At 38.2% G+C, this 25,434-nt stretch overlaps 1 protein-coding gene across 1 annotated transcript in view; it reads left to right on the top strand.

Moving 5' to 3' along the window:
* Nucleotides 1-25,434, top strand: part of LOC133425114 (histone-arginine methyltransferase CARM1-like) — a 35,099-nt gene continuing 9,665 nt past the window's right edge. The window contains exons 1-7 of the mRNA XM_061715793.1: nt 1-109; nt 1,186-1,306; nt 2,706-2,831; nt 6,907-7,157; nt 8,305-8,415; nt 14,907-15,084; nt 16,695-16,785. Coding sequence (XP_061571777.1) covers nt 29-109; nt 1,186-1,306; nt 2,706-2,831; nt 6,907-7,157; nt 8,305-8,415; nt 14,907-15,084; nt 16,695-16,785 — 959 coding nt within the window. The 5' untranslated portion in view covers nt 1-28. The remainder of the gene's footprint in view (nt 110-1,185; nt 1,307-2,705; nt 2,832-6,906; nt 7,158-8,304; nt 8,416-14,906; nt 15,085-16,694; nt 16,786-25,434) is intronic.

The raw sequence follows: 25,434 nt of genomic DNA, 5'->3' as shown, positions 1-25,434 counted from the left end.
CCTCTGTCTCCATCCCTCACTCTGCAGAATGGAGAGGAGGAGAGAGGAGCTCTGCTTCTCCGTCAGGGTCTTCACCGTGGAGGAGGAGGAGGAGGAGGCCGTCGCCGAGGTAACGCCACCAGGGGGCGCCGCACCTTTACTATTTACTACTACTGCACCTTTACAGGGGGGACCGGGGACCGGGGGATGCATGAGTCGGGTTTACTGGAACCCAAGTCTGGATTTAGACCCTGGATTTCTCCTGAACGTTGTTTTGGATCTGTGTTGTAGACAGAAAGGGGGCGGGGCTTATTCAGCAGCGTATCCCCGCCTTTTTTTCTATTTTCTTTTTTCCTTTTTCTTTTTTTTCCTTTTTCTTTTTTCCTTTTTTTCTATTTTTCTTTTTTCCTTTTTTCTCTTTTTTTCTTTTTTTCTTTTTTAATCTCGACATTTCGACTTTTTTCTCGAAATTTCGACTTTTTTCTGGACATTTCGACTTTTTTCTCGAAATTGTACTTCAACATTAATTTCGACATTTCGACTTTTTTCTTGACATTTAAGACTTTTCATTTTTTGCGGCTCCAGACATATATTTTTTTTGGTGTTTTTGGTCCAATATGGATCTAAAACGTTTTGGGTTGCCGACCGCTGCCTTAGCAAAACCGGACTGGAGTTCTGACTGGGCCTACAGCGCCACCTAGCGTCGAGGACCTGGTTCTGGTTCAGGCAGGTGGAAGCAGCAGCGGGATGACCGGGGATGGGGGGGGGGGGGGAACGCAGGCCAGCACACAGCTCCTGAGGCTCCCGAAGCTCCGGCCTGCAAACATGCACAAAAGAGAAAAAAGGGGAACAAGAAACTACAGGAACGATGGACAAAAACGATGGTTATGAGATATTTATAATAAATAAAAATGGAAACATTAGTCACGTGACTCACGTCAGAGGACCTGGTTCTGGTTCTGGTTGGTCTCATGGATCCAGATGTCTGTTGGTTGGTTCTGGTGAAGGTTTGTGGACCAGCTGGACCTGTTCAGGGACTAGTTTTGTTTTGATTGTGGGTCGGACCTGAACGGGTCCAGACTGACCCGGTTCTGGTTGATTGTGGGTCGGGCCTAGACGGTCCAGACTGACCCGGTTCTGGTTGATTGTGGGTCGGGCCTAGACGGTCCAGACTGACCCGGTTCTGGTTCTGCTCGTGTTCTTCAGGAGGTCCAGGTCCAGATGGAGGTCCAGGTCCAGCAGCAGGTCCGGGTCAGCAGACCGGTGGACGGACAAGACCTGACCCTGGTTCTGACCCGGGAGGGGGGAAAACTGGACCTGCAGGACGGTGGGTGGAGACACACACAAACACTAATACACACACTAATATACACACATATACACACTAACACACTAAAATACACACTAATACACTAATATACACACATATACACACTAAAATACACTAATACACTCTAAAATACACTAATACACTCTAAAATACACACTAATACACTAAAATACACTAATACACTCTAAAATACACACTAATACACACTAATACACTAAAATACACATTAATACACTAAAACACACTAAAATACACTAATATACACACATATACACACTAAAATACACTAATACACACTAAAATACACACTAAAACTGGACCTGCAGGACGGTGGGAGGAGACACACAAAATACACACACTAACACATACACACTAAATTACACACTAATACACTAAAATACACACTAATACACACTAAAAAAACACTAAAATACACACTAATACACACAAAATACACACTTATACACTAATATACACACTTATACACTAATATACACACTTATACACTAATATACACACTAATACACTAAAATACACACTAATACACTAAAATACACACTAATACACTAAAATACACACTAATACACTAAAATACACACTAATACACACTAATACACTAAAATACACACTAATACACACTAATACACACTAATATACACACTAATACACTAAAATACACACTAATACACTAAAATACACACTAATACACTAAAATACACACTAATACACTAAAATACACACTAATACACACTAATACACTAAAATACACACTAATACACACTAATATACACTAAAATACACACTAATACACTAAAATACACACTAATACACTAAAATACACACTAATACACTAAAATACACACTAATACACACTAAAACACACTAAAATACACTAAAATACACACTAATACACACACACACATACACACATATATACACACAAAGCTGGACCTGCAGGACGGTGGGAGGAGACACACACATATATACACACATACACAAACACACATTAATACACACAAAATATACACTAAAATACATACACACACAGACATATATATACACTTACACACACACAAACATACACACTCACACACACATATATACAATTATATGTACAATACATATATACATTTTCACTCTAAATAAGTAGAAAAATCTGCCAGTGGAACAAGATTTATCTTCTTATTACAAGCAAAAAAATCTTGTTCCACTGGCAGATTTTTCTACTTATTTCAAGTGAAAATCTACTTGAAACAGGTGAAAATTATTGTTTTTTCCAGTGATGAGTCTTGTTTTAAGTATAGAGATTTTTTTGACTAAAAATGAGACATTTTAACTAGAAATCTTGTTAAGATTTTGAGTTTTTGCAGTGTAACCGGTTCTCTTCCTCCTCCAGCCAGCAGAACGTCGGTGTTCCAGTTCCCGGTCCGGGAGCAGATGGACGGCTGTCAGGTCGGAGGTCAGTCCTTCATGGCAACGGTGGACAAGAGGAGTCTCCTGCTGCAGTTCAGGACCCCGACCGGTGAGAACCGGGTTAAAGCAAAAAATCAATAAGCAAGATAATAAACATTTACAGGTTTTTCTTTGGTCAACATGGTAATTATTTTGACCGAAAAGGTCTGGACTTGAAGCAGAAAGGTGATCTTTTTGCCCACCTTTTAGCATAATAGAATATGCAAAAAGAACAAATGAAGTATTATGCGGTTACACAAAATAATAATAATAGTAATAATAATAATAATAATTAAAGCTGCAAGCAGCGATGAACGGGCCCTCGCACTTATGGCCACCCCGGGTTCCCCCCACATTCCTAGGTCAATAATACTATAAAAAGTGCCTTTGCTGTTCACATAAAACTCAACTTATCAGCATAGGCAAAACAGAAATGACACCATCCATGACTCTTTATGTCAAACTATTCAAAAGTTATGGCAGAAAATAGGGACAACCAATCAGAAGAAGGGGCAGGGCTAATTTTCACCAATTATGGTCAAGGACTCAATACCGGGTCCGATGACACCACCCACGACCCTTTATGTCAAACCATTCAAAAGTCATTAAGGCATAAATTGCGCCAAAATGACACAATTAATTAAAAATGGCCAACTTCCTGTCCGGTTTCTTTTTTTCCTCTTTTCTCTTTTTTTCATCTTTTTTTCCTCTTTTTTGTCTCTTTTTTCATCTCTTTTTCCAATTTTTCGAACTCTTTTTTTCCCCTCTTTTACCTCTCTTTTCTCCTCTTTTTCCTTTTTTCTCCTATTTTTTTTCTTTTTCTCTCTTTCTTTCCTCTTTTTCATCTTTTTTTCCTCTTTTTTTCTCTTTCCTCTTTTTTCCTCTTTTTTCCTTTTTTCTTCCTCTTTTTTCTCTTTTTCCTCTTTCTTTATCTTTTTTCCTTTTTTTCCATATTTTTTTCCTCTCTTTTCTCCTCTTTTTTTCTTATTTCTCCTATTTCTTTTTCTTTTTCTCGCTTTCTTTCCTCTTTTTTCTTTTTTTTTCTTTTCAAATATGGACCAATCAGATGAAGGGGGGTGCGCTTTTTGGCGTCTATCGTCGCCACGGTAACATTTTTGAAAGAGAAAAGTAATGTGCGTCGTCGCAGGATGGAGACGCACATTTTTATGTACAACACATCTGGGTGCACGTTACGGTTCGGGCCGTATTAATGGTCGAAGGAATAGAATAAATTGCGCCAATTAATTCAAAATGGCCGACTTCCTGTTCGGTTTCGGCCATGGCGCCAAGAGACTTTTCTTTAAAGGGGACCTATTCTGAAAACCAGGTTTTCTCTTCCTTAAAGTAAAAAAAAGTGGTCTCCCCTCAGCCTGCCAACTCAGAGAAGGAGGAAAGAAACCAGATTCTGCACGGTCTGTACAGCCGCCCGGATGATTGTCCAGTGTGATGTGGATCTACGAGCCAATAAAAGTTACGTACGACGGAGTGATTTCCATCGGTTGTCCTCCGATGCGTGAAACCACTAACAACTAACTCCGCCAGCCGGAGCTTCCACCATTTTTTCGTAGCGGTGTATCGCGTCATTCATATCCACGTCTCCTCCTTCCACGGAGCTGCTGCTGATACGTCAACGTCGCCGCCATCTTGGATGTTCAAGACTGCGCTGGAAACTAATACAAATAAATGGACTTATTTTCATAAAGCGCCTTTCTACAAAGAAATGTACGTTTTACGTCTCATTTATTCATTCACACACGCACTAATATACTTGGGAAACAGTTAGACACCAAATATAATATATTTAATTTTCTCAGATGTTAAAAATAAGAACTTTATTGAGGGAGGGATTCTTTTTTCCTCTTTTTTCCTCTCCCTTTTTTCCTATTTTTTCTCTTTTTTCATCTTGATTTCTTTTTCTCATCTTTTTTCCTCTTCTTTTTTTCATCTTTTTTTCCTATTTTTTCTCTTTTTTCATCTTTTTTTCATCTTTTCTCCCTATTTTTTTCCTCTTTTTTTCTCTTTTTTCATTTTTTTTCCTCTCCCTTTTTTCCTATTTTTTCTCCTTTTTCATCTTTTTTCTCTTTTTCTCATCTTTTTTCCTCTTCTTTTTTTCATATTTTTTTTCTCTTTTTTTCATCCTTTTTTCCTCTTTTTTTCATCTTTTTTCTCTTTTTCCCTCTTCTTTTTTCATATTTTTTTCCTCTTTTTTCATCTTTTCTCCCTATTTTTGTTCCTATTTTTTTCTCTTTCTTGATCTTTATTTCCTCTTTCTTTGACTCTTTTCCTTTTTTCCTTATTTTCATAAAGCATCTTTCTACAAAGAAATGTACGTTTTACGTCTCATTTATTCATTCACACACGCACTAATATACTTGGGAAACAGTTAGAAACCAAATATAATATATTTAATTTTCTCAGATGTTAAAAATAAGAACTTTATTGAGGGAGGGATTCTTTTTTCCTCTTTTTTCCTCTCCCTTTTTTCCTATTTTTTCTCTTTTTTCATCTTGATTTCTTTTTCTCATCTTTTTTCCTCTTCTTTTTTTCATCTTTTTTTCCTATTTTTTCTCTTTTTTCATCTTTTTTTCATCTTTTCTCCCTATTTTTTTTCCTCTTTTTCTCTCTTTTTTTCCTCTCCCTTTTTTCCTATTTTTTCATCCTTTTTCATCTTTTTTCTCTTTTTCTCATCTTTTTTCCTCTTCTTTTTTTCATATTTTTTTCCTCTTTTTTCCTCTTTTTTTCATCTTTTCTCCCTATTTTTTTCCCTCTTTTTTCATCTTTTTTTCCTCTTTCTTCCTCTCTTTTCCTTTTTTCCTTATTTTCATAAAGCATCTTTCTACAAAGAAATGTATGTTTTACGTCTCATTTATTCATTCACACACGCACTAATACACTTGGAAACAGTTAGGCTCCAAATATAATATATTTAATTTTCTCAGATGTTAAAAATAAGAACTTTATTGAGGGAGGGATTCTTTTTTCCTCTTTTTTCCTCTCCTTTTTTTTCCTATTTTTTCTCTTTTTTCATCTTTTTTTCATCTTTTTTTCTTTTTCTCATCTTTTTTCCTCTTCTTTTTTTCATATTTCTTTCCTCTTTTTTCTCTTTTTTCTTTTTTTTTCATCTTTTTTTCTCTTTTTAATCTTTTTTTCTTCTTTTTTCCTCTTTTTTCCTCTTTTTTCATCTTTTTTTCATCTTTTTTCCTCTTTTTTCATCTTTTTTTCATCTTTTTTTCCCTCTTTTTTGCTTATTTTCATAAAGCATCTTTCTACAAAGAAATGTACGTTTTACGTCTCATTTATTCATTCACACACGCACTAATATACTTGGAAACAGTTAGGCTCCAAATATAATATATTTAATTTACTCAGATGTTAAAAATAAGAACTTTATTGAGGGAAGGATTCTTTTTTTCTCTTTTTTCATCTTTTTTTCATCTTTTTTCTCTTTTTCTCATCTTTTTTCCTCTTCTTTTTTTCATATTTTTTTCCCCTCTTTTTTCTCTATTCTTTTCCATCTTTTCTCCCTATTTTTTTTTCTTTTTTCCTCTTTCTTCCTCTTTTTCCCTTATTTTCATAAAGCATCTTTCTACAAATAAATTTACGTTTTACGTCTCATTTATTCATTCACACACGCACTAATATACTTGGGAAACAGTTAGGCACCAAATATAATATATTTAATTTTCTCAGATGATAAAAATAATAACTGTATTGATCCACATAGGAGTAATTCATGTTATATCAGCTATAGAGAACAAGGTAGTGCTGAAAAACAATATATATCCCCCTCACAAAAATAAGAAAAATAGAGAAACATATTTTCTCATCAACAAAACATATTTTACATAAACATATTTAAAAATTTTCAAATAACAAAATAACATATTTGAATCATTTTTCAGGCAATAAAATTACTGAAAAATGGTTCAAATATGTTATTTTGTTACTTGAAAATTTTTAAATATATTTATGTAAAATATGCTTTGCACAAAGGCGCTTTATGAAAATAAGTCAATTTTAACTAGAAATAAGACGAATATTCTTGTTAAGATTTTGAGTTTTTGCTGTTTATATCTTGCAATTTAAGTGTATTGTTTTAAATGAAACGCCGGTTCTGGTCACATGACGTGTTTCCCTGTGTTCAGACCTGAAGAGTTTCCAGAAGCTGCTGAGGAGACCAGAACCAGAACCAGAACCAGAACCAGAGGCCCGGAGGACCAGAGGTGCAGACCCGGACCGGGCCGGGCCCACATGTCCCATCATGAGTGACAGCAGTGAGAACCGGAGGAGTTTCCACGGCGGGCTGAGCCAGAACCAGAACCTGCTGCAGGACCACCTGAGCACGGCCACGTACCAGCGGGCCTTCCTGGACAACGAGCCCGACTTCAGGGACAAGGTGACCCGGTTCAGATACACGCACTCCAGGCTGGTTCTGATAATTTTTTTTTATTTTCTTTCCTTTTTTTTTCTTTTTTTCCCCTTTTTTTCTTTTTCTTCATTTTTTTCCTTTTTTTCTTTTTTCAATTTTTTTCTCTTTTTTTCTTTTTTTTGTGTCTTTTTTCCTTCTTTTACTGGTTCTGGTACCAAACAAACCGGTTCCAGGCTGGTTCTGATACATTGTGCATTTTTTCTACGGTAAAAAATATCTTGCTTGATCTACTTTAAAAAAATTAAGGCGACTTTTTTGCATTAGATTTTTATGTAGATCAAGAAAGACTAGTCTTTGTATAAATTACTTAATTTTTAGTATTTGCAAGTAAAGTCAACTTGATTTTTTTTTTCTTTTTTTTTCTATTTTTGTTTTTCCTCTTTAGCGCCGCCCTAGTGGCTCCTGGAGCTTTTTCAAAAATGTTTGACCTTTTTCCTTTTTTTCTTTCTTTCTCCTTTCCTTTTTAATCTCAATATTTCGACATTTCGACTTTTTTATCAAAGTGCATAATGAAAAAATAAACCTCCCCCAGTTCTAACTAATATAGAAACATGCAGCATGTGTTTCTTCATTCTAATTCTGATACAAGACTTTTCATTTTTTGCGGCTCCAGACATATTAGTTTTTTGTGTTTTGGTCCAATATGGATCTAAAACACTTTGGGTTGCCGACCCCTGGTTTAGAGTAAAGAACCTTTTACCAGCTCTGGAACCGGTTTGGTGTAAAAGCGCTACTTGAAGTTCAGTTTTTACTCTGACAGAATCCCACCGAGCCTGACCCTCTCAGGACCCGGTCTAGACCTGAACCGGTTCTGAGGGGTTCTGGTGGTCTCGGTTCTGGTTCTCTTCAGTCTGACCCGGTTCTGTCCCCCCTCTAGGTGGTTCTGGACGTGTGCTGCGGGTCTGACCCGGTTCTGTCTTGTAGGTGGTTCTGGACGTGTGCTGCGGTTCTGACCCGGTTCTCTGTCCCGGTTCTTGTAGGTGGTTCTGGACGTGTTCTGACCCGGTTCTGTCTTCTAGGTGGTTCTGGACGTGTGCTGCGGTTCTGACCCGGTTCTCTGTCCCGGTTCTTGTAGGTGGTTCTGGACGTGTTCTGACCCGGTTCTGTCTTCTAGGTGGTTCTGGACGTGTGCTGCGGTTCTGGGATCCTGTCGTTCTTCTCGGTCCAGGCCGGAGCGTCCCGGGTCTACGCCGTGGAGTCCAGTCCCATGGCCCGGCACGCCCAGGTGGGTTCTGGTTCTGGTTCTGACCCGGGTCCCATGGCCCGGCACGCCCAGGTCCGTTCACCCCTTCACCTCCTTAAAGAGAACCGGGTTCTGGGTTCACATCTTTTTTTTTCCTTTTTTTCTTCTTTTTTTTTCCTTTTATTTCTTTTTTTTTCTTTTTTCCTTTTTCCTTTTTTTCTCTTTTTTTCTCTTTTGTTTTCTTTTTTGTCCTTTTTTTAATTTGGTTTTTCTTTTGTTTTCCTTTTTTTCTTTTTTTTTCCTCTTTTTTCCTTTTTTGTTTTCTTTTTTTTTATTTTTTTTTATTTTTTTTTCTTTTGTTTTTTTTCTTCCCTTTTTGCTCTTTTTTCCTTCTTTTTTCTGGTTCTGGTACCAAACAAACCAGTTCCAGGCTGGTTCTAAAACGGTCAGTGTATCTTTTGGTCATTGGATTTTTCCGTCATGAGTGGGAATCAAAAAACAAAAAACGATCGGTTTATTTGTTTTTTCTTTTAAAACAAAAAACAAATATTGAATTACACTGCATTTTTTCTTTTTTTGTGTTAATATGATTTAACAAAGATTCAAAATACGCTTTTATTTTCGTTTTCTATTTCATATAAGAAAAATGAAATCACTAGTCAACAGGAACGAAAAAACGAATCAAAAACAACCGTTTATTCATATTCGTGCACCGGAAGCTGGCATTTACAAAGCAAGCGCGCGAATGAGCTGTTCTTTACCAACCAAGAGCGCACATCAGCAGCATGTCTCTGGAGCCCTACTCACAGATGATTTTAGATATGGCAAAACAAGCCCTATCATCCTCTGAAATCTCTGCGCACATTACGCAAGAAAGTGGCGGCAGGAGAGGATTTTCTACTGGCTGACTGTAAAACTGCAACTGAATACAGGGGACTTCTAGTACCCGGGGACTCGGGGCTCTGTACTACAGATGGAGGACAATAATTTTGATGTTTTATTTGATTAATTAAACTGCATTATTTTTCTGTTTCATATTTGTTTTGATCTTTTGTCTGCATTCTAATCACATATTTGTATGACACAGGCTAATCCAGATGCGTATGTCTCCTGACATTTCAGTGCACTAATTGTGGATTACGGTACACCTGCGTTTTTCCTTCCCTCCTCTTTTCTGTCAGTGTGCAGTTGAGGCAGTTATGCCGTCTTTCATTGATTAGAAAAAAAAAAATCAGTGTTACAACTTTTCTTTTCACTAATATTAGGCTACGAACATGACATGTCCTTTTGACGAGGATCCAATTGATGCAGGTGGAGCATTAATCCACAGAGAATTGAATATAGTCTTACGTTGAGAGCTGATCATTAGTCCACGCATAGGCCTAGATGTATTATCATATTTAGTAAAAATCTACTTTAAATTATGTAATTGATTACAATCACTTCTTGTGAGTAAATACTTTTGTTTGGACTTTTAAACGTCTGTAGGCTCTGCTAATTCTCTCTCTCTCTCTCTCTCTCTCTCTCTCTCTCTCTCTCTCTCTCTCTCTCTCAGACTTCCTTAACTCAGACGTCGTTGTGCATTTATAAAATTATTCATAGCCTAATATAGCCTATTATATTATCTTATAAGCTATTAGGGCCTGTATATTTCGTTGTCTGTGTTGTTTTTATCTGTGCTTTTTTTTAAATCTGTTTTTGAAGTGCCTTGCAAACTTAGAAAAGTTCTATGACAATAGAGTTTATTATTTTCATTTTATCACCATCTTGTCATTTTGTGGGTAAAAAAGCCTAAGTTAATTTTATTTTACCTTTTGGTCTAATAGATGTATTATTAGATGTATTATTATTGTTGTTGCTGTTGTTCTTTATTTTGTATGGATAGATATTTATCTCGGCGCTTTTCCTGTGTGTGTTTCTTGTTTCAAGTGGTAATTGATGCGCGCTAGGTGACCGTTTACTATTTAGGCCACTCAGTGTCAGACCTGAGCCAGAATTTATGAATGAAGATTGAATGACACAATGAGTGACGTGTTTTTCCACCTACATGAACTGTCTGACAGTTAACCTGATGAAGGTCACAGCCTACCCAAACGTTGTAACAATTATAGCACGACCTTCGGCATAATGGACTGTCGGCATATTGTAGCCTATTCTAGTTTTTTTTAATTATTATTATTTTTCCGTGCTTTTCACGACCCTTCTCCCGGTAGAAACATGGAGGCTGCAGTGGAAATCATGAATGACCGTCTTGACATTGTTGTAGCTGCAAATGCATGTAGTTCAAATCCATCAGAAGAGTGAACTTTCACATGATATTGAGATGCTAACATGCAGCAGCCTGTGGTACAGAACATTTTTCTATCTTTTAACAAGCTCTAGAACTGACGTCAGCCCATTATCCCCACAACAAATGACCACAGTCCTGTTGCTGCTTTGACCTGGTGTTTACTGTTGCTATGACAACTGTAGCTACATCTGGGGGCGTAATGTCAGTAAATACGAGTAAAATACATGCCTCGCGTATAGTGTGAATGCACCGCAGAAAACACAGGGGGGGGGGATAGTAGCCTAGAGTGGCTGGCTCGAGTGGGACGGGGTGGTACAGAACAACTTCCCCTGGAGAGAATTGTCACAGGAATGCCTGTCAAATATCCAGAACTAAGTTCACTCGGTTGTAAATGCCAGCTTCCGGTGCACGAATATGAATAAACGTTTGTTTTTGGTTCGTTTTTTCGTTCCTGTTGACTAGTGATTTCATTTTTCTTATATGAAATAGAAAACGAAAATAAAAGCGTATTTTGAATCTTTGTTAAATCATACTAACACAGAAAAAGAAAAAATGCAGTGTATTTCAATATTTGTTTTTTGTTTTAAAAGGAAAATCAAATAAACCAATCGTTTTTTGTTTTTTGATTCCCACTCATGACGGAAAAATCCAATGACCAAAAGATACACTGACCTAAAACATTGTGCATTTTTTCCTTAGAACACCACAGTAAAAAATACGTCTGCTACACTGAAAAAAATAAATCTAAGCGCCTGAAAATATATCATATTTAAATCTGTGATACCCGTTGCCGCTCTGACGGCCCGCCCACGGGCAAAACTACTGTAGGTAATTTACCAACCTTACAAATCTTGCTTAGAAAGCTAAGATTCTTGTGATTCCACCAACATAAACCATTTCAGGATATAATCATAGCAGCCGGTACAAATCAACACCACAAACAAACTAACAAAGATTTGCGCAGATAATGCAACTCACCGCACTGCAAAAACTCAAAATCTTAACAAGAATATTTGTCTTATTTCTAGTTAAAATGTCAAATTTTTTGTAAAAAAAATCTCATTCCACTTAAAACAAGACTCATCACTGGAAAAAACAACAATTTTCACCTGTTTCAAGTAGATTTTCACTTGAAATAAGTAGAAAAATCTGCCAATGGAACAAGATTGTTTTGCTTGTAATAAGAAGATAAATCTTGTTCCACTGGCAGATTTTTCTACTTAGACCCCGTCCACACGTAGCCGGGTATTTTTAAAAACAAATATTTCCCCCCTCCGTTTATAAAAAAATTTGCATCCACATTACATCGTTTTTAAAAAAAAAAACCCTTCCACACGTAACCGAAGATCTGCGTTTTCAACCACATTCATAAGCATTCTAACCTGTAGATCATCTGCGGCTCCCGGGGAAGCTCCACGGGCTCCGCGGCTCCGCCGCTCCGGGGCTCGGCGGGGCTCCGCGGAGGTTCAGCCTCCGCGGCTCCGCGGAGCCCTCTGTGTCGGTGTAACGCAGTAAGCGGCCGGTCAAGACCAGAGACCATTTATTTAATAAATAGCTTGGAGAACAGATGCTGGATCATCTGTAGTTCTGTAGTGAACAAAGGTCGCACGTCAGAGCAGATTTGTTGTTGTTTTGGCGCATAATGTGACGTTCGAAAACGCAAAACTCCGGTTGTGTGTGTCTACACGCATCTACATAAACGGAGTTTTCAAAAATCTTCACTTTGCCCGGAGTTTTTTTAAACCTTCGTTTATTTGCGTTTTCGTGTGGATGACAGGTCAAAACGTAGGAAAATATCTCCGGTTTAGCAGATATCCGCAGATATCCGGCTACGTGTGGACGGGGTCTTATTTCAAATGAAAATTTACTTGAAACAGGTGAAAATTGTCAAATAACAAGTTATTTTTCTGGTAATGACTCTTGTTTTAAGTGTAAGTGAGATTTTTTTACTAAAAATGAGACATTTTAACTAGAAATAAGACAAATATTCCTGGTAAGATTGTGAGTTTTTCAGTGTGAAACTGGACCCGGTTCCTGCGGGTCTGGAGATTCTTCTGGACCAGAACCAGAACCAACATCTTCCCTGGGAGTGGGTTCTGAGGCTGCGGTCGGGTCGGGTCGACCCGCCGCTGATCCGGAACCAACAACATTTTCAACATTGTTTCTGGATCACGTGATCGGGTCAGAACCAGCAGAATTTAGAAACCTGGAGAGAAATATGAGAGAAAAATGTTCTCCCTCTCGTCTCTGTCCATCCGTCCACCTTTCAAACCCAAGTTTAACTTTCCCTCTTCAGATATTTATTAATTTATCCTTTATTTCATTCATTAAAAGAAAAACAAAGCAGTTCAATATAATTACAACAAATCTCTTTCCTTGAATGAAAGGGAACAGAAAGAAGCTTATTTTATCTGTCACTATTTCCTAAGAAATCACATTTCAATCAATGTAATAATAAAGATAAAAAACAAAAATAAATTACAAATTACGCAATTTAAAAAAAAAACACTTTCCAATAAACGTAATTTAAAAAAAAACAAAAAACTTTTTTTTATCTGTCCCTTTTTCCTAAGAAATCAAATTTCAATTAATGTAATAATAAAAAAACAAACAAAAGAAAAAACACTGTCCAATAAACGTAATAAAAAAAAAAACTACAACAAAGTTATAAAATAACACAAAATATCTGTCGTCAAACACAGATAGTCGTATTCTTTTTTGATTCAAAGAAAAAAAATATGACAATGGTGCTAAAAAGAGAGAGAGAAAATAAAAGAAAACCCACCTAACTTAACAATTATCATGATATTTCTTCATCAAACTGGCTTTTATTATTCTTTTAAATGTAATGTTTGATTTGCATTCTTTGGCTTCTGTATCCATTTGTTCCATAAACTGAAACCTTTTACAGAAACACAACGTTACATTAATTTTGTCCTGAATTTTGGCTTTTTAAAGATCTCTGTTCCTTTTAAGTTATACTTATTATCTCTTTTTTCAAAATTTTTCTGTATATTGATTGGCAAAATGTTCTTATGAGCTAATTTCCACATCATTTGCAGAATTCTACCCACCTAACTTAATAATTATCATGATATTTCTTCATCAAACTGGCTTTTATTATTCTTTTAAATGTAATGTTTGATTTGCATTCTTTGGCTTCTGTATCCAGATTGTTCCATAAACTGAAACCTTTTAAAGAAACACAACGTTCCATTAATTTGGTCCTGAATTTTGGATTTTTAAAGATCTTATTTTCTCTTTTTTCAAATTATTTCTGTATATTGATTGGCAACATTTTTTATTGCTGAATATCATGAAGTTTGTTTTATTAAGATTCAATGATAATTTATTTAGATCAAACCATGTTTTTACTCTTTTAAGTTCTTGTTTAACCACCTTCAATACCCGTGTTAAGATTTTCCCCACATTAATATAAAGTTGTATCATCCGCGAACAGAAACCAAACCCTTTTTTATAAATATAAACCCTATTTTCTTATTACAGAAAAGAGCTTTAAGGATAATCAATAGATCTGACTATTATGAACCAACAAATAATCTCTTTATTAAATATAATACTTTAAAATTCCATGATATAGTAGAGAAGAAAACTGTTTTATTTGCATTTAAAGCAGAAACTGCTTCCAAACTACATTCAGGATTTGTTCCAAATAAAAAAAAAACAGCTACGACCTGAGGGGGAAACGACGACAGTAAGAACTAATATTAAAAAGAGATGGACGTCAATTAAGGCTAGAGAAATATGGAATAGTTGTGACAACGACCTAAAAATGTGTAGTTCTATCTACAAGTTCAAGAAAATGTTTAAAGAAAATATTGTAAATTAATATAAAACATATCAAAAACATTCTAGAATGTGAAACGTCAATTTTATATTTTGTCTTATTTATCTTTTGTCTTTTTGTTTCCACGGATTAATGCTAATGTTTCAGATTTAAGTTGATCACAAGATAAAAAGGGAAGAAGCTTCGGCTTCAGCTACACTTTTTCGGCAAAAGCAATGTTTATTTTACTTTTTCATTTTATTTTGTAAAATAACTTGTACTTGTAAAAATAAAGACAATTCAATTCAATTAAATTCAATTCAATACACCTTAGCAGTTTGGTGACATCAACCAGATCATTAATAAACATTAACCAGATCATTAATAAATAGAATAAACAGTTTGGGCCCCAGGACCGAGCCCTGCGGTTCTCCATTCACACTCGTGTCCCCACAGGTCCTGGTCCAGTCCAACCGGCTGTCGGAGCAGATCCTGGTTCTGGAGGGGGACGTGGAGCGGGTCAGCCTGCCGGGCCCGGTGGACGTCATCGTGTCCGAGCCCATGGGCTACCTGCTGCTGAACCAGCGGCTCATGGAGAGCTTCCTCCGAGCCCGGCGCTGGCTCAAGCCCGGCGGTAGGAACTGGTCTGGAACCGGTCCGGTTCACGGGAACTTTACTTCTGTGTAAATGCAAATGTAAATGTACTTTATGTCGTGGTTTGGTTTGCTAAGGACCCAAGTGCAGGAGAACATGAGCCAGGAGTTGCAACAAAAAGGGTTTATTTTCAAAAAAGGCAAAAACAAGGCGCTGCAGAGCAGGATTAACAAAAAACCAGGATCAAAAAACCACGAGGAGACATGGAGGTGGAAACAGTACGGTCCGACAGGGGACAAAGGAATGACAAGACAAGATATACTGAGGGGATAACGAGACATGACGAGACACAGGTGCAGACAATCAGGGCAGATGGGACACAGGCGGGAAAAACAGAAACTGAAGGCTGGGGGGAATGTCAAGCTTGACACTTTATTTATATAGTCCAGGAGTCGGCAACCCAAAATGTTTTAGAGCCATATTGGACCAAAAACACAAAAAACAAATATGTCTGAAGCCGCAAAACAATGAAAAGTCTTGTATCAGAATTAGAATGAAGGAACACATGCTGCATGTTTCTATATTAGTTATAACTGGGGGAAGATTTTTTTTTTCATTATGCACTTCGAGAAAAAAGTGGAAATGTCGAGAAAAAAGTGGAAATGTCGAGAAAAAAGTCGAAATGTCAAGATTAATGTTGAAGTACAATCTTGAGAAAAAAGTCAAAATATTGAGAAAAAAGTCGAAATGTTGAGAAAAAAGTAGAAATTTCGAGAAAAATGTCGAGAAAAAAGTTGAAATTTCGAGAAAAAAGTCGAGAAATATGTCGAAATGTCAAGATTAATGTTGAAGTACAATCTTGAGAAAAAAGTCAAAATATTGAGAAAAAAGTCGAAATGTCGAGATTAATGTTGAAGTACAATTTCGAAAAAAAAGTTGAAATGTTGAGAAAAAAGTCAAAACTTTGTGAATGAAGATGAAATGTTGAGAGAAAAGGCGAAATTTCGACTTTATTCTTGAAATTGTACTTACACGTACATTAATCTCAACATTTCAACTTTTTTCTCAACATTTTGACTTTTTTCTCAAAATTGTATTTCAACATAAATCTCGACATTTCAACTTTTTTCTCGAAGCGCACAATAAAAAAAAATCGTATATTTTTTCTCCTGCCTGGCCCTAATACGCAAAACTAAAAAACTAAAAACTTGCTTGCTCGTTGTTGCGAAGTTTTTTCAGATCTCGCCAGAATAATGTGAAACTCCAACATTTTCAACTTCGCAACAACGAGAAAGCGAGTGATTATGTACATTCACTGAGTGAATATTATGAAAGTTAAATATATATTTCTCGCTAGAAATGTAATCAAAACGCATTTTTATGCAGAAACTAACTCAAAATATTGATTTTTTTTCACTAAAAAATGAGAAATGTCCGCCATGTTTTTTTGGTGTCACGGACATTTCTTGAAAGTCACGTGACTTGGACGCAAAACGAATAGGCAGAAAAAATGTAACAATGTAACAATTCAAGGGCTATTATTGTAACCCCTCTACGTTTTTGCACTTGGGACCAACGTAGGCAGTTTTTATGAGACTGGGTTGACCGGTCCAGTCCAGTTTTCAACCGGCCCTCTTCTCCTCCGTCCAGGCCGGATGTTTCCGTCCAGCGCCGACCTCCACGTGGCTCCGTTCAGCGACGAGCAGCTGTACTGTGAACACCAGGCCCGGGCCAGTTTCTGGTGTGTAGCACACACACACACACACACACACGCGCACGCACACACACACGCACACGCACACAATTACAATTCAATTCAATTTTATTTGTATAGCGTCTAATACAGCGGTCGGCAACCCAAAATGTTATTGGACCAAAAACACAAAAAACAAATGTCACTGGAGCCGCAAAAAATGAAAAGTCTTGTATCAGGTTTAGAATGAAGAAACACATGCTGCATGTTTCTATATTAGTTAGAACTGGGTCCTCGGCTGCAAATATAGCATTCTAATGTCTTTCCACGTGACTCTTTTTGTTACGTAAATCTATGGAAAAGTGTTATGGCCAGACAGGAGAAAAATACAAATAATATTTTAAAGGAGGAAGATTTTTTTTTCATTATGCACTTCGAGAAAAAAGTCGAAATGTCGAGAAAAAAGTCGAAATGTCGAGAAAAAAGTCAAAATTTCGAGAAAAAAGTCAAAAAGTCAAGATTAATGTTGAAGTACAATCTTGAGAAAAGTCAAAACTTTGAGAAAAAAGTGGAAATGTCGAGAAAAAAGTCAAAATGTTGAGATTAAAAAGGAAGGGAAAAGGGAAGAGAAAAAAAGGAAAAAGAAGAAAAAAAGAAGAAAAAAGAAGAAAAAAGGAAAAAAAAGGTCAAACATTTTTGAAAAAGCTCCAGGAGCCACTAGGGCGGCGCTAAAGAGCCACGGGTTGACGACCCCTGGACTAATACAACATAGTTGTCTCTAGACGCTTTCCAGAACATGAACATAAACCCCCCAGCAATTATTACATAATGGCAGGTAAAAACTCCCCTAGTGGGAGAAAAACCTTAAGCCAAACATTGGCAAGAAAAACTCCCCTTTAGGAGGGAAGAAACCTGGACCAGGACCTGGACCAGGACCAGGACGTCGGGGACGTCAGCAGCACACAGCAGGCAGGTGGAAGCAGCAACGGGATGACCGGGGATGGGGCGGGGGCGACCGGGACCGCAGGCCAGCATGCAGCTCCTGAGGCTCCGGCCTGCAAACATGCACAAAAGAGAAAAAAGGGGGGCCGGCACAAGAAACTACAGGAACGATGGACAAAAATGATAGCTATGAGATATTTATAATTAATAAAAATGGAAATAGAGAAGACAGGAAGGGAATAGAAGAGGAGAAGAAGGGTGAGAGGCCCCGCCCAGCGGATCATGTCGGTCCCCCCTGCAGCATAAGCCTATAGCAGCATATCTACCACCAAGCTATATTTGAGACTAACTATTATAGTCTTGTTCTATAGCTGCAACTATGACTACTGACTCTAACACACTAGAGTTTCCACTACCTAGAGATTTACCAACACCAGCTAGAGGTTTACTAAACACTAACTATTATAGTCTTGTTCTATAAGTGTAAGGTGGTAAAGACATTATTTCATTACCCCCCCCTACTAAATTTTGACTTTTTTCTCGACATTTTCTTTTTTTTTTCGTGTTTTTTCGTACGATTTTTCGTAGGTTTTTTTCGTACGATTTTTCGTACGTTTTTTTCGTACATTTGTTTCGTACGTTTTTTCTTACGTTTTTTCGTGCGTTTTTTCGTACGTTTTTTCGTGTGTTTTTTCGTGCGTTTTTTCGTACATTTTTTCATGCATTTTTTCGTACGTTTTTTCGTACGTTTTTTCATACAGTTTTTCGTACGTTTTTTCGTACGTTTTTTTCGTACGATTTTTCGTATGTTTTTTTCGTACGTTTTTTCGTAGGTTTTGTCGTGCGTTTTTTTCGTACGACTTTTTTCGTACGTTTTTCGTACATTTTTTCGTATGTTTTTTTCGTGCGTTTTTTTTCGTACGTTTTTTCGTACGTTTTTTTTTCGTACGTTTTTTTCGTACGTTTTTTCGTACGTTTTTTTCGTACGTTTTTTTCGTACGTTTTTTCGTACGTTTTTTTTCGTACGTTTTTTTCGTACGTTTTTTCTAACGTTTTTCGTACATTTTTTCGTACGTTTTTTCGTGCGTTTTTTTTTGTACGTTTTTTCGTACGTTTTTTCGTACATTTTTCGTACGTTTTTTCGTACGTTTTGGATCATGTCAGTCCCCCCTGCAGCATAGGCCTATAGCAGCATATCTACCACCAAGCTATATTTGAGACTAAAGCCGGAAATATACTCTACGCACGTAACCTGCGTAGCTTGCGTAGCCTGCTTTGTGTCTGTTCATGCTCCACTGCGTACGTCGCGTACCACCCGAGTAGAGCCTGTCATACCGATGGTGACCGATAGGGGGCAGTAAGCAGAGCAACAGTTGGAAAAGCTACTTATATTAAGTAGCAGAAGTAGTAGCAGCAGCAGCGGTAGCAGATTAGAAAAACGAACACTTTTACAGGACAATATTGGATGATGTAGGAGATTATAACATCGTGTGAATGTGTATGAGTGTGTATGAATGTTTGTGGTGGTCGGAGGGGCCGTTTGGCGCGATATGGCAGCCACGCTCCCGTCAGTCTGCAGGGCAGCTGCGGCTACAGACGGAGCTAACACCGGGGAGGATGTGTGTGAATGAATAATGATCTCTGTAAAGCTCTGGGTGCCTAGAAGGAAGCTAAAGAAAACCATAACATTATTATTATTATTATTATTACTCTTTTTTTAATGTGTATTACTTATTTATATTACTGTTTTACCCCCTTCCCTGTGTGTGTGTGTGTGTACTTCTGCTACGTGAGTTTCCCCGTTGAGGGAGTAATAATAAAGGACTATTTTATCTTATCTTATTATTATTGCTTATTATCAAAAGTGGATAGTCTTTCCAGACTAATTTATCCAGCATTCTCCTCACCCATCTCAACAAGAATGACGAAACAATAAATCCAGTTAATTTTAGGTTCATATGGAGAAGTAGATGTCAATATATAAGAAAGATTAACATGGTCAAAAAATGTATTGTTCCTAATATGATTCCAAGTCATTCAATAGTATTTTTATTGAAAAACAGAGTATTTAAAATAAAATAAGTCCCGTCAATTGACTCCTGGCTCCCGGCTCCGCTTCCTCCCGGCTCCGGGAGGCACCGAGGCTCGGCGCATACCTCCGCCGGGGCTCGCCATCCGCGGTACTCCCGGGGACTCTAGTCCCGCAGCACCAGTGAGTATTTTGACCGGAGAGATTATAAAATACCGGACTTCGGCATATTTTACCGGACAACGGAAACCCTGGGGGGAAGTTAAATATTGCATAAATATATGCACGGGGAACTTTCTCCAGGGGAGAGCAGCATAATCGTGCCAGCCGGGATCAGACCGGGAACAGCGATACTAGCGGCCAGAGCGAGAACTGCAGGTCGCGTACGCGTTCAGTGTCTTTTTGAGAACGTGCACGTCGACGCGTCAAATGTACGCAGGATACGCAGGATACGCGAGACGTGACGTCACGCGTATCCTGCGTCTCGCGTACGCGTTCTGAACTGCAAGTATAAACGCGGCTTAACTATTATAGTCTTGTTCTATAGCTGCAACTATGACTACTGACTCTAACACACTAGAGTTTACACTACCTATAGATTTACCAACACCAGCTAGAAGTTTACTAAACACTAACTATAGGCTTTACTAAACACTAACTATTATAGTCTTGTTCTATAAGTGTAAGGTGGTAAGGACATTATTTCATTACCCCCCTCCCCCTCCCCTACTAAATTTTGACTTTTTCCTCGACATTTTCTTCGTTTTTCCGTGCGTTTTTTCGTACGTTTGTTTCGTATGTTTTTTCGTACATTTTTTTCGTACGATTTTTCGTATGTTTTTTTCATACGTTTTTTTCGTACGTTTTTCGTACGTTTTTTTCGTACGTTTTGTCGTACGTTTTTTTCGTACGATTTTTCGTACGTTTTTTCGTACGTTTTTTCGTACGTTTTTTCGTGCATTTTTCCATACGTTTTTTCGTGCTTTTTTGTCGTACGTTTTTTCGTGTGTTTTTTCGTGCGTTTCTTCGTACATTTTTTCGTACGTTTTTTCGTGCGTTCTTTCGTACGTTTTTTCATACGATTTTTCGTACGTTTTTCCGTGCGTTTTTTCGTACGTTTTTTTCGTATGTTTTTTCGTACATTTTTTTCGTACGATTTTTCGTATGTTTTTTTCATACGTTTTTTTCGTACGTTTTTCATACGTTTTTTTCGTACGTTTTGTCGTACGTTTTTTTCGTACGATTTTTCGTACGTTTTTTCGTACGTTTTTTCGTACGTTTTTTCGTGCATTTTTCCGTACGTTTTTTCGTGCTTTTTTGTCGTACGTTTTTTCGTGTGTTTTTTCGTGCGTTTCTTCGTACATTTTTTCGTACGTTTTTTCGTGCGTTCTTTCGTACGTTTTTTCATACGATTTTTCGTGCGTTTTTTTGTACGTTTTTTCGTACGTTTTTTCGTGCATTTTTTCGTACGTTTTTTCGTGTGTTTTTTTTCGTACGTTTTGGATCATGTCGGTGCCCCCTGCAGCATAGGCCTATAGCAGCATATCTACCACCAAGCTTTATTTGAGACTAACTATTATAGTCTTGTTCTATAGCTGCAACTATGACTACTGACTCTAACACACTAGAGTTTACACTACCTAGAGATTTACCAACACCAGCTAGAGGTTTACTAAACACTAACTATAGGCTTTACTAAACACTAACTATTATAGTCTTGTTCTATAAGTGTAATTCAATTTCAATTCAATTTTATTTATATAGCGTCTAATACAACAGAGTTGTCTCTAGACGCTTTACAGAGACCCATACCCAGAACATGACCCCCGAGCAGATATTACATAAACAATGGCAGGTAAAAAACTCCCCTAGTGGGAGAAAAACCTTAAGCCAAACAGTGGCAAGGAAAAACTCCCCTTTAGGAGGGAAGAAACCTTGAGCAGGACCAGGCTCATCAGGGGGGACCCTCCTGCCGAGGGCCAGACTGGTGGGTCAGGGACGGCAACAGCACAGCAGGCAGGTGGAAGCAGCAACGGGATGACCGGGGGTGGGGACCGCAGGCCAGCACACAGCTCCCGAAGCTCCGGCCCAATCAGCAAGTCCCAGGTTGGGGTGCAGGGTCAGGAAAAGACTTGTGCTCCGTAATGCAAGCTACAAGCCACCCACGGCCACCTGCAGGACAAAAGAGAGAAAAGGGAGGAGAAGGGGGGGGCAGCAACGGGATGACCAGGGGTGGGGACCGCAGGCCAGCACACAGCTCCCGAAGCTAAGTGTAAGGTGGTACACCTTATATTTTATTTTATTACCCCCCCCCCTACTAAATTTTGACTTTTTTCTCGACATTTTCTTAGTTTTTCCGCGCGTTTTTTCGTACGTTTTTTTCGTACGTTTTTTCGTACATTTCTTTCGTACGATTTTTCGTAAGTTTTTTTCGTACGTTTTTTCGTGCATTTTTCCATACGTTTTTTCGTGCTTTTTTGTCGTACGTTTTTTCATGTGTTTTTTCGTGCGTTTCTTCGTACATTTTTTCGTACGTTTTTTCGTGCGTTCTTTCGTACGTTTTTTCATACGATTTTTCGTGCGTTTTTTTGTACGTTTTTTCGTACGTTTTTACGTGCATTTTTTCGTACGTTTTTTCGTGTGTTTTTTTTCGTACGTTTTTTGTCGTACGTTTTTTTCGTACGATTTTTCGTACGTTTTTTTCGTACGTTTTTTTGTACGATTTTTCGTACGTTTTGTCGTACGTTTTGTCGTGCGTTTTTTCGTACGTTTTTTCGTACGTTTTTTCGTGCGTTTTGTCGTACGATTTTTCGTACGATTTTTCGCACGATTTTTCGTGCGTTTTTTCGTACGTTTTGGATCATGTCGGTCCCCCCTGCAGCATAGGCCTATAGCAGCATATCTACCACCAAGCTATATTTGAGACTAACTATTCTAGTCTTGTTCTGTAGCTGCAACTATGACCACTGACTCTAACACACTAGAGTTTACACTACCTAGAGATTTACCAACACACACACGCACGCACGCACGCACGCACGCACGCACACACACACACACACACACACACACACACACACACACACACACACACACACACACACACACACACACACACACATCGTCTGCATGCATCAGCACACAAACACACTGGCCTCTCCCCCGCGGGTGGTCCCGGCGTTCAGCCGTGTTTCCTGCTCCGTCTCGCTCCGATACCGGGCTCCTGAGGCCGCCAGGTCCGGCTCGCGCCCATGGTTTCCACGGTTACGCTGGGGGGGGAAATTCCTGCCATAATTCAACAAGTTGCAAAAATAAGCTCTGAGATGCTGAGAGTGGGTTTGAAATCTGTTTTGGGATCATTTTTGAATTTATAAAAAGACCTGGAGAAACTATTCTTCACCTCCACCACGTCACGGGAGGGTCAAACAAGCCTGTCACTCAAAAAGAACACGCCCACTTTACCTCAGTTACCACAAGCTACCTGTTTGAGGTTAGTTTACCTCGTCTGACCTGCCCAACCCAGTCCAACCTGGCAGGTTCATAGCTGATAGTCAGTAGTACGTAGATATTTATCCAGATAACAGGAGAGTCGTCTACTTAAACTGCCAGAATCAGCTGTAGGTCCGTTAAAAAGACTAAAATGAAGTAAAACCAGCACTCAAGTTCTACCGTCAGCGAAAAAATTAGTAAAAAGTCAAAATTTAAAGTCAGATATCTAATGAAGAACTGGATTATTCAGTGATTTTCTTCAATGAATTGATTCAAAATATTCAGCAGACATAAAATAATTAATTTGCCCGTCAGTACTGTCACTCAAATGAAGCCACACCCCCAATAATGCGTACGTTTGTGGTTTTATATGTTTACCTGAGGTTTCGTTGTCAAACTGATGAGATATTGTTAAGAGATTTTTTTTTTTTCACCTTTATTTAACCAGATAAAACCGAAATAACAGAAATCATGTAATAAACATTAAAAATGAGAGTGCAAACTGTTAGCGAATAAAGTGCAATAGTGGTGACTTCAATAATATGTAAAAAACAACAACTTCAGAAATAATTTTAAATTTAAGAACACGGTCAAATGTAGTTTAAAAACACAGGAACTGCCGAAAGGATTCCCGTTGTCGGTTTTTAAGAAGTGAGCTAAAAGCTTCAAATGAAACAAGTTCAGGCATTTTCAGTTCATGTTGGAGGATATTCCACGCAGAGGGTGCAGAGAAACTAAAAGTTTTTTTCCCCGAGTTAGTCTGAACACGAGGAACAGCAGGTGCAAAGTGTCATTCGACCTTAAAGCATAACTACTTTTAGTTCTCTGAAGAAATGAACATAAATAAACAGGAACCAAGCCAAGAAGAGCCTTTTAAATCAGTCATCCAGTGTGTAAATCGTCTAACATTCAGAGAAGGCAAGCCAGCTTTAGCATACAATTCACAGTGGTGAGTGAGATGCTACAACCAGTTATGAACCGTAGATATCTCCAAAGACGTTGAACGGCCAACATCCAGGGAGCAGACGAACGTTTTCACCAAAGTTTCAGACTTCTCAGAGTTTCAAACTAACTTTAACTGTTTCAAACCTTCTTTATGTCCATCGTTAGTCGTAGCATCGGTTTACTCTCGTATGTCGTTTCAGGAACAACATATGAGATGCAAATGTTCCTGGAACTGGCTCTGACAAAGGTGGAGTTGGTGAGGTCGGAAAGGTTTGCAATGGATTCACACCAAGAACCGATGTAGTTTCTGCTCTGAGAACGCTGACGGAGCAGTTCAGGATCAGACGGACCGGAACCAGATCTTAGATTTAGAGAGAGAGGACAGATGAGGAAACGTCCAGCACATGTAACAGGGGGGTTTCAGGTGGAGGTGGGACTGCAGCTGGACCGGCACTGAGCTCCTTCCTTCTGCTGCTGGCGTGGGTTGGACGGGGTGAGGCAGGAGTAGGGATGGGAATCGATAACCGGTTCTTGTTGAGAACCGGTTCCCAGTGTTTCAATTCCTTCGAATCGTTTGCCTTTTTTGCAAACGATTCCCTTATCGACTCCAGTGGGCGTGAATGACGTCACCAGCATTCGCGCCCAGCGGGAAAACTTGGCGACAAAGCGGCATAAATGCTTGAAAGTTTGGTTACATTTTACCAAAAAGGATGACAACAGGGCGACTTGCAAAACTTGCAATGTGGACATTTCAACAAAGGGAGGAAACACTTGCAACATGCAAAAGTATTTACATACACAGCATGGAATAACTATTAATGAATGTCACATGTTTGATCTGCTACGAGTCCAGAGTGAATCTTCTCAAACTAGCAGCAGTGACAACGTTAGCCAGTCCTCTGCTGTTAATACTACAGGTAACTAAAAAACTAACACTGCCTATCATGTTAGCGCCATTTGCCTTATTGTAAAACCTGCTATTACTAACTACTGTGTCCAGAAAGATCAAGTATCCTTCCTGAGAAAGCAGATATGCTTATTTTTCTGCAAAATAATTAATTCTCCATAGTTGATGGTTGCAGAATTGCACAATGCCCAGTTCCATTGGACTTGAGTTGATTGTATTTGTCACTGGCTAACGTACGGTAGTTTTATTTTTGAGTACTCAGCTCAGATATCCTTTTAAAAATCAGTCCTTTTAAAAAGGAGAATTTTAATTTCTATTAGAAAAATGTTGACCATGTTACTGGACATTCTTGTGTAATTGCCACATAATAATGTGTTGTATTTAG

This window comes from Cololabis saira, chromosome 24, assembly GCF_033807715.1.
Source record: "Cololabis saira isolate AMF1-May2022 chromosome 24, fColSai1.1, whole genome shotgun sequence".
In the NCBI taxonomy this organism is placed as follows: domain Eukaryota; kingdom Metazoa; phylum Chordata; class Actinopteri; order Beloniformes; family Belonidae; genus Cololabis; species Cololabis saira.
Note: the sequence above shows the minus strand (reverse complement) of the source record. Positions and strands in the feature narration are given on the sequence as shown.